The 10,866-nt window shown below is 34.9% G+C and overlaps 1 protein-coding gene across 1 annotated transcript; it reads left to right on the top strand.

The window, feature by feature from the left end:
* The first annotated feature begins 3,040 nt into the window (after positions 1-3,040).
* On the top strand, positions 3,041-9,899 carry LOC128217261 (mitochondrial import inner membrane translocase subunit Tim17-A-like). Its single transcript, XM_052924286.1, has 7 exons — positions 3,041-3,178; positions 5,607-5,706; positions 5,979-6,036; positions 6,325-6,453; positions 7,622-7,657; positions 7,922-7,996; positions 8,975-9,899. The coding sequence occupies exons 1-7, from the start codon at positions 3,153-3,155 to the stop codon at positions 9,085-9,087; spliced, it is 537 nt and encodes a 178-aa protein (XP_052780246.1). The 5' UTR covers positions 3,041-3,152; the 3' UTR covers positions 9,088-9,899.
* The last annotated feature ends 967 nt before the right edge of the window (positions 9,900-10,866 follow it).

Genomic DNA, 10,866 nt, shown 5'->3' with positions numbered 1-10,866 from the left:
TTCTGTATATGAGTCATTATAGATCGGTAAAGGCCACACATTTGTTGAATTATTCAATTTAGAGGTGTCTGTAACAAATTTATTTTTGTTCAAACCGACCAGAAGTAAAATAAATCTGGTAACTATTAGGACCCGGAATTTTTCACAGCGGTTGTCTCCAGTAGTAAATTGTGCATGCATGATTCTTTGTCACAATACAGTATGAATAATTACAAATGTAAAACGCTTTTACGTATGTCAACGCATCAGACGTTGTTTCATACGATGCTAAGCGTTTTATCTACTGTTCAGATGCGACTCCAGTTTAATCTACTACGACAATTAATGATTAGAACCTACAATAAATGATCAACTATGGCTATTTCTAATATCGATAACGCTGTCTGTACGACGGTACAACTTCCCTATGATTGTACATGTTGCTACTAGAAATATATCCGAATAACAAAGCTGCCACCGGACCCAAAAAGTGTATCGAATCGTGCACAATTTGGACTTACGTACGTGCGCTACGTTACTGCTATGACAATGTTATGATGAAATCCCCGGAGTCAACGTCATCTATCGTGGAGTAGTTTTATAATGTGTCGTCAATTGTTGGACTTGTAAAGATACTTGTCGTTGTAGATCGCACCTCAGAGAACGCGTCGACAATCTTACGAAATAGTGCTAAATGCGTAGCAAAATGTGAAGCGTAAATAATACATATATTGACTTTAGTTTAGAATATATCTTGTTTTTTGAATAAATACGAATAATTTATGTCAATAAGGAAATATTGGTAAACTAACGTACACCATCGCATTCAATATCACGAAATGGATCTAAAGTAAAATAATTATAGAAGTCTTATACTAGTGTCAGTTCTTATATCATTGAAAACACCTACGTTTATGTTTACACATATATTTTGGTAGCCAACTATGACGTAATGTTGAACTTCGTATGGTCTAAAATGCTCTGTAGTTATATGAAATAGTATCTGTAGAATACAAACAATATATTATTAACTGATTTCTGACCAAATAGCACAGTCGATGCACACATATGAAAAGAAATTTTGGGATAATTTGGCAGCCACCCTGGAGTCCGTTTTGGACGTTTTTTTTAACTTGAATTTGTCCAAAACGCTGTTTGAATATTCAAACGTATAGTTTTGGTCAATGCGGTATTATTGAGCTAATCTCTGTCAACCTATTAACGCAAATGGAGAATTCCATAAGAAATTTAACACTTTTGTATTCAACAAGGACATTAACGATACAGCTGAAAATAGTAGATCTTAATTATCACGCTGATCAATATGTTTTAAGTATGTGTTAAAGCTCTCAATATTAACCACATGATATACTGTATCTTAAAATCTTGAAAATTCGGCATGGTTTTCGAAACAAAACAAAATAATTGTGCACGTTTTATTTACACAAAGATCTAGTTATTATGCCGGCCATCTTGGACACCATGTTGGTTTATATATCATCTTGGTTATGTTATATGCATTCGGTATTGTATAAATGCACGATAAAGGTTAAAATAACTTACACTCGATTATAAGTTTTTGAAACAAAGCCTACTTTTGGTCAGTTTTGTTTGTTTTGGCGGCCATTTTTTACGCCATGACAGCTAAAACATGGTATGAATGTTAGTTTTGCACAATAATCAAAGCACACAAGTTAATGTAAATTGTCGCTATGGTAAAATTTGGTGTCTATATTGGACGCAAAATCACCACCAATCGGGTTAATTATTGCTTTATATGGTGTAGGTTTCCAAAATATGCAAACAAATTTTCTATTCACTGCCATGCGAGTTGGTTTGGCTAGAATATCCCAATAATCAAGAAAATTTAAATTTAAACCAGTAGCGGATCCGGGGGCAGGGGTATATCCGCCCCCAACCCGCCCCCAAATCGTTCAAGTTTCCTTTTAATTTAAATATAGAAGGAAAAGACTAATCAAATAGACCCATTATGCAACATTTAGGACATAAAACTGTTATTTTTTCTTGATGGGAGTACCCCTTAAGTTAACTCCCTTGCGAACATCACGGACCTGGTTTATTGGTCCGTGCCAACACTTTAAACCAAATAAATTTCGGTTCTGAGGGAGAGGTGCAAGTCTAAAAGTTACGCCTCCAAGAAGGCTAAAGCACACACCTTCTGACGTCAAATTATGGTTCAGCCCCTGTAAACAGTGTCTTCATGGGCTATTCACTTTCAACTATAGTTATTTGTTTGTCATATGTTCAAATGAAAAAAATAGCCTTTTTTTCGCCAAAAATCCAACATACTTTCGGGAAATAAGAGGCTGCTCTAGGATTCGACTTTGGAGGGTGCGTAACGTAGGGGCGTGCTGTTTTTACTTGCGGTCCTCAATTAGAAACTAAATTTATTTTGATTAAAGTGTTTGCAGCGGGGCTTGGGAGTACTCCCCCATGAACATTTTAACAATATCTGGTCCGAAATGGTGCATTTTGGGCGTATTTTATTACTTTTCTTCTCCTACATTGAAATAAAAAGTAAACTTGGACGATTTAAGGGGGGGGGGGGCGCCGGTGTGCCAGTGACCCCGTTAGAGGAAATAACCGTATTTCCATATAGTGTATTGCTCATAATTTCGGATTGGTGAAAACCTTCATTTTGGTGGAAAATTCGTTTAATTTCGTACTTTTCAAAATTTCACAAGATATATTTTTGGCCCAGAAGACCCTTGTTTTCGTATTTTAGTCAAGAAATTTTATTTTCGCGAAAATAACCTAATATTGTTCTTTAGACATACCGTTTACATTCATTCGGAGTTCCTCGGTTATTGTTTCCGAGTTGTTACGTTTGACATAGTTTAGTCTCACATACAATCGTAACAACTCGGCCATCTCCGGAAGGCTTCGAGGCCATATCTTGATACTAGCCGAGGAGTTCCGATTGTCTCACATAGTTTTTATAGATTGGTACCCTTCGTTACTTTTTGATAAAAAAAAACTTTGATTGTATGTGAGACTAAAACTATATCAATCGTAACAACTCGGCCATACCCGGCAAGCTACGAGCATTACTGTTGGATACTGGCCGAGGTGTTCCGATTGAGTGTTATGTACCGATAACGACGGGTTGAAATTATTTAGCGTTCCTTACATAATTGCATAAGAAACAGAAAATGGAAGAATACGCACGTGATCCTTGGTTTGTTGTTTTCTCTCATGTTAAAAACTAGATTGAATGGAATACCATTTGTATGTATTGTATTTGTAGTGTAGTTTTACAAAGGAAACTTTTTCTGTCTGACAGTTACGTGTAAAATCACTACAAACCGAGTGTTTTATGGAGGTCAATCTTCGACATTTTAGTGGGTGGGGAATGTCAAACATTTATACCTGCAGGTTACATCGTCTCAATCACACTTGTTTTGAGGTGATTTAAGTATTTTCAATGATACAAATCAACCATTCTCTGTCTAAGTTTAATTTAGTTAGTTAGTGAGCATATTTACTAGAAAGAGCAAGCCACATGATGAAATCTTGAACAGAAGAAAGAACATGATTTGAAGCTTGCCTTCATTATTTTTCCCTGCAGGGCTTCATAGACAAAAACTATGCATCAATTTGTTCCCTTTGTGTTATTTGTGCCTATAAAATATGTAGGTGATAGTACTCTACAAGTTAAAAACAAACTACTTTAGTGCAAAAATAAGTGGAAACCAAAAAAGTCTTGAATTTGTATACTTGACAGTTTTTAATGGTTAAGCTTTGATTATTTTACTACTAGTACTATATATATGGATTTGAAGTTTAGGTGTCAACGTGCCTTTTGCATTCATTAAATTACTTGTTGGGTGTGGTATTTATATGGTATAGGTATTTGATAGAGCTTATCAAAATATCATGTATGTTCAGATTTCTATCGTGGTGTAAAAGAGAACACATATATCAAAAGTATCCTTACCCCATTCGGTCTATAATGATAGCTATTTGTGACCAAATTGTTGTCATCAGACCAAGTAATAGATCATATTCCTGTGCATAATCTACTTGCAAACCAGTTTTATCATCGACTATTCCAAAAATATGACAGCTATACTACTCACCTTGTGTAAGCACATTTAAGTCAATATGTCATCATGCATTGCATAGCAACTTAAGACAAGTGTTTCCAACCATCCAACCTATTTAATTAATCAAGATTGGTAACTCTATTCAGTGATATTTTTAGTGCAATATTTTGCTTTCTAAAGGCCGTTTCCTCAAAAATTATATTTTTACCCAATTTGATAAATGCAGATTACTGGGCAGTTGCCTAATTCCGGATCATTTTGAAGTTTTCTTAAAATATTGTCATAATTACTGAACATAAGTGCATGAAATTTTAATAGAAAAATGCTGGGTACTGTATCAACCAAAATGGAAAAAGAATAAAAGAAAAAACAATTTACTATAATATAATATTCAGTACGAAATAAGGGCATAAACGACGTCCAAAAACCTGCATTCAGTGCCTAAATATTCGGATTTTTTCAAAGAACAAAGTAAACATAATCAAGTCAATAAACAAATATTTAAATGCTACTTAAATGAACATCATGTATTAAATGTTTAACCTGTATATAAATTTTATACTTCTCTGAAGTATTTGTATGTGTATTTTCGGCGTATCCGAACTACTAATTTGTCCGAATTTGCATAATTTTGAAAGTACGAATCTGCTTCATTTTTGCTTCATTTTCATATCAAATGCTGCACAACACAAAACAATGATATCATCAATTTATTTTCTTTATATGTAATTGGCATTGTATTTCGTGATTGACGATAAGTCATAAACATCGTATAGTAGGTCTAGTGCTTAAAGATAACCCTGTCGAACCTCAATATAAAAGCTCGCGCTGTGTGACGTCATCCCCCACGTGACTTAATATTGACATTTAGGAAAGCGAAAGTTAAGAGGTATTTATTTTGGGGTTATCCTCGAATAGCTGCACTTTTGTGTTGTATCTGTTGCTATGGAGGTCAGTTGCGTAGACTGTGATCATTCTATATTGATCACGGTCGCCGAAACGCTTTTTAAACGATTTCCGAATATTTAGGCAAATCCGGAATTAGGCAACTGCCCAGTATGTTCATGAATAAAAAACAATGATTTTCTTGAAAAATAAGCAAATTCTTGACAAGACTCTTTCACAGCAAAATGTACACATAAAAATGTGAAAACATGTATATTTGCCATTATATTAGCTATTTTGGCCTGATTTTGTAATTTTCCTAAGGGTGATTGATGGCCCTTTATTAAAATATCGTACTATCCTTACCATCCACTGAACTAATAGTCAGATAATTTTCTTGCATGTAATGCAAATATTTTCCCTTTATTAGGCATGTTTAAAAGTAGCTCTCATTAATGATTTTATGTAAATTATTCTAGTGTTCTCCTTAACCAATCTTAAACCCCTTTAGTCTTTGAACAAAAGTTTATTTCATGTGGGCTATGGGATTGGTATTGCATTCTGTCGCTTCCAGTACTAGCTCTAAATGCATTGGCTGATGATCAATTTTAGTTCAGCTCAAACTTGTGTTCCCTTAATGTGGCAACTTGTATAATACTTTTTTTATGTTGACAGCCCCTGGCGTATAGTGGATGACTGTGGTGGGGCTTTCTCTATGGGGGCCATCGGTGGCAGTGTCTTCCATCTCATCAAGGGCTACCGGGAAGCTGCCAAAGTAACACTTTAACCTTGAGAACATGTCAATTTTGTACGCTCAAAGATAAAGATATCAAAATCACCATTGTGTTCATGCACTGGTATTGTGTTTACTAGTAAAGTCTTTAAGCTTCTTGTAATCTTGTACGACAGAAATGCTTCGAAAAGGGTTAACATGTTTTGATGGTAATTCTTACTCCAATGATTTGGGTACCAGTTTTGAATGAACTGGTCTATTGTTAGCTGAAATAAAAAGAAATCTGATGTGAGTTTATATTATTTTATTTTCAGGGAAAGAAGCTATATGGTAGTATCAATAACATGAAATTAAAGGCACCAATCACTGGAGGTAATTTATTATACACATCATGAATATCTTACTTGACTGAGGATTTAATTTTATGGTTACAGTGTACAGAATTCCTAACCTAAGCACTGCACCATTTTTTAAACTGCCTTCCCAAGTGATGTTACTTACACAAGATTAAGTTTGTTTTAAAATGTCTAACTCTGTTGTGGAATAAACCATATAACCACTGATGTACACACTCAAGTCAGTGTTTCCTGCATACAAAATGATTGTATGAAAACTGATTTTTACGTTGTAACATTATCAATATTCACTGGTTGATTTCAGGTAACTTTGCAGTGTGGGGGTGTTGTTTCGCTGCCACCGAGTGCACACTGGTTTATGTTCGTAAGAAGGAGGATCCCTGGAACTCCATAGCCAGTGGCTTCATCACAGGAGGAGTGCTGGCAGCAAGAAGTAAGTGTACACACAATCAGAGCCTTAACAATAATCAAATAATCATATACTGTGAAATCATTAATGTTCGTGGGCATGAAATTTCGTGGTTTGCCGAAAAAAACAATTTCGTGGGTACTTGAATTCGTGGATTTTCATTTTTGAAAAAAAAATCGAAGATGCGATCGTCCTAGATCGTCTGCATAATATCCACGCGCTGGCCCGTGATTTTCGTCATCTACGTCACTCGGTTTATGACACTCGCTAATGTGGTACGACATGCCAATTAGTGCATATACCCATGTCACTTATCGATTTAATTGGGAATAAAGGTAATAAAAGAAGATGTACCCTGATCATAAATACAGATAGGGGGAGCCATTGAATGCCAATTAATTATTTAGCAAACTGTGAAAACACCGAAAAGGTGCGTATATTGTCACGTTCGGTGCCTAGTAACCTTCAATGTACTAGTAATCGATAAATTATTTCATTAAATAAAAAAAATCGAGTACAGACACTCATCACGCACATCTTGTAAACTTGGAGATTTTCATTAACAGCACACGTTTAAACACGTGCTTATAACTGTCATTTGCTGCATAAAACACATTTAAATTTTAATTGATTTGGTTCATTATTTGTTAAAGGCAGTTATAATATATTAACAGAATAATGATCGTAAGTTATAAAGTGAGACAGGTTTTAACACTGTATACTGCGACCTCTGTAAAGAATATACTAGAGTATGTACGTAACAAGGCAATTGAAAAAGTGAATAAAGGGTTTATATTTCGTGGGATCTTGAATTCGTGGATCACCAAACCCACGAAAACCACGAACTTTAATGCCCCACGAACATTAATGATTTCACAGTATGCATAAAAACAGTAAGGGTTGAGAGCTTTTTCACTGTACAGTTTGTACAGTTCATTGTTACACAAAATGTCACATGAGATGTAACACTGTAAACAATCTGGTATGATTTATACAATAAAGATTTTTTTGTTAAAATCCAAATTTAGTCATTGTCAGAGTTGTTAATGAATTTTTAATGTTGATGTTTAGTTACAAGGATATATTCTATAAAGCTTCAAGAATCTATGGGTGTTCATTTAGTTATTATATCACATTCATAATATTTACAGTGTATGTGACTTTATCATCTACCATCTTGTTTGTTTTGCAGATGGCGTTGGTGCATGTTTAGTTTCAGCAACAATAGGTAGGTGAATAGACATTTAACACTGGAAACAGTTATGTAATCATATAAACAAGATAATGAAGATAAGGTTTAAGTTGTCGCCAAAAAACGTCATGAATGAGGTCTCTACTTCATTTGGCAGAAAGTTCACAAATGGCATCTTGCTGTGATTTCAGTTTGAAGTGGACATTATTACAAGTTGAAGTATGTAACAAAGAGCATCACTAGTATGAATAGTAATACATACCTGCAGATTAGGATTCTATTGTTTTTATTATTTTCCAGGTGGTGTATTATTAGCAATGATAGAAGGAATAGGCATTTTGATGACCCGGGCCACAGCCAGTCAGTTTGATCCATGTAAGTAAACCATAAGCACTGACATTGATCATGAAATAACATACTGGTACCTATAACATGTTTTGTTGTCTTTATAAAACGTGTTGAAATTCTGGTGTGTAAGAATAAAACCATTGATTGTTAGCAAAACATTGTGTTCATAATGTTTTATCACATTTCAGTTCAAACATGATATGTTATAATTGAGTATAAAACAATAATTTGTCAAAAGCTGAGTTGCAAATTGTCCAGTTCATAATTATGTAAATGAAGAAGCTAAACATGTTCGAACCATTGAATATAATGTATTTGTTTGTTAGTATAATTTATGTATTATCTATTTGTATATATTTGAAGGAACATTTGTTCATTCATTTTTTGACACTAGTGCTTTACATTAAAGCTACTATAAAAATCCAGACATACATCATCAGTTCTGACATTCTTGTGATGTTAAGCACATTGGAATTTCAAAATACTTCAATTGTTTATACCAATTTATACTGAACTTGAATGAATTTGTGTCAAATGAATGAACAAATTGACTATTGACTGTAGATGATGGTGATCCTAAATAACATAAGCAGTGCTAGAACTACTGTTGAGCTGTTAGTAGTTTCATTTTGTAGTTTGTTTGAAAACATCAACAACACAAATAACACATTCAACGTTACATTGTGTTAGCATGAATGTTTTATGAAGGAAAGGAAAAGAGACATTATTGTCATACTTTTTTTAACCTTTTGTGATGAATTCTGACTTTCAGATATCATTCGTTTAATTATCACTATTAACTTATCTGCTCTTAGATAGTTGGCCTTGTAAGCAAGGAAACTGCTTATATCAGATTTATTTTTGAGTCTTTTTATTCTTTATGCAATGCATGTGTCATATCAAGGCCTATGTGCATGGGCAGTACACATTAACAGTAGTCAGCACTGAGCACAATCTCTACTGTTTGATATAATACAATCCAATGATGGCTTCCTATCATTCCAGCTAACATCCAATTTGTGGAGGACCCTAGCCAGCTCCCCCAGAAGCCTTCTACTGACCCCACCTCCCCCCAGCCGCCAGTAGGATTTGGAATGACCCAGCCCCATTACCAATGACAGGGGGACAACTCTAGCAGCAACCACACATAGACTACATTACCTCCCCTACAGTACACTCACTGTGCTGCAGCATTAGGATAATTATGTTCTCTCTAGGAGAGGACTTACTTTAAGATTTAGAGAAGAAATTACCTGTTTCCATTCATCTAAGTGATATTCATTATATTAATATGAGCTTGTACATCACTTCATCAGTTCATGTAAGTGTCTTATCAAATGACACAAGCTTAATGGTGTTGCTAGGGTTATGTATCATCTAAAGTGCTGGCCGCATGTCTCTGTTGATAGAAAGTGTGACTTGCAGCACCTTGTGCTGGGCAAGTGCAGTTTGTAGTGTGTCCAGCTACCATTGTTAATACTGTTACTGTAGCATGAACATACAGGGTCCTGGCAGAACGCAGACAGGGCTCATTCTGGGACAGGGGCTCATTCTGGGAACCTGGAAGGTCCTGGTTGAACACAGACAGGGGCTTATTCTGGGAACATTGAAAGGTTTTCATGTATTATAGTATAAATGAGTTTTGTGTATGTTGCAGTGTAGATTATTTAAGAATAAAACTTGTTATTTGAAGCCATTTTAAAATTGTTTGGGATATTGTTTGGAGCTCATGTTACAGGTTATTAACTGCACAGAAATCTGTTCTCTGTTTCTTTTCAAATGTTAATTATATAAAACAATATTTTAAATGCATCAAGAAGTGATAAATATGTTAATAATTTAATTTGCTATTTTTAAAGCATGTTAAATGTAATCTATATAATTTGAATATTGTTGTTTGTATGACTATGAAATAAATTTGTAAAATTAACATCGATTTATTGTCGCATGCCAGTATATGGGCTGTCACTGAAACTGAATGGATGGTCGGAAGTAAGGACAGGAAGTGGTATATACATAAGATGATCATTCCTTAGTGTTCAAGGAGACCTGTTTTTCCATGTTTGTTGGGCAATATTATTCATTTATGATTGATCTATATCTCGATTGATTGTGGATCTATATATTTTTTTTTGTAGAATTCAGGTTGCTCGTATGATGGATTGTTGAAGTGTATGAAACCTATCATTTACATACATGGCAGACTAAATCTTACTATGAAGGTTTGTGGAAAGGTCATGGGTTTCTTTGTCCAGTATGCTGTCTGCTAATACTCTTTAGATGCCTTTGTTCAATCATCACCAAATTTTGTCAGAATGTGTATTGGCAATTTGGCATAATATCACACACATGTTCGATAACCAGCCTTATCACTCCAGTCATTCAAGAGTTATCACCCTTTTATTATAGGCCTAGTCACTGTCATAGTGACCATGGACACAAAAAGCTTGTCCAATATGCATGTGATTAGTATTAAAACCGTCCTCAGAACTTGGTACAGAGGTTGGTCATGACCAGCAGATGGGTAATATAGCAAAGAAATGACTAATTGGCTGCCATGGGGGGGCATACAAGTTTTTCAAACATCCTTTGTTGCTCAATGGTGTTCAAATACTCCTGTTCAAAGATTCCAGGTCTGAAGCTCCAACTCTCTTATCTGCAAAAAGCCGAAGGATTTTGGTTTTGATGGGCCATTTAGATGCAGGATGCATGTTCAATTTGAATGGATCAACGATAAGGTCATACCCAAGGTCAAGGTCAGATGGTCAATTAACTTAATAAAAACCTATTTTTTCTCATTTTTGAAACAACAATTCAGACGTACAGAAAGCATGTTCCTGCAAGCTTGGATCAATATCATGTTGATGGGTCACTTACGCCAAGAGAATGTTAATGCA

The sequence above is a fragment of the Mya arenaria genome, chromosome 14, assembly GCF_026914265.1.
Source record: "Mya arenaria isolate MELC-2E11 chromosome 14, ASM2691426v1".
NCBI classification, from domain to species: domain Eukaryota; kingdom Metazoa; phylum Mollusca; class Bivalvia; order Myida; family Myidae; genus Mya; species Mya arenaria.
Note: the sequence above shows the minus strand (reverse complement) of the source record. Positions and strands in the feature narration are given on the sequence as shown.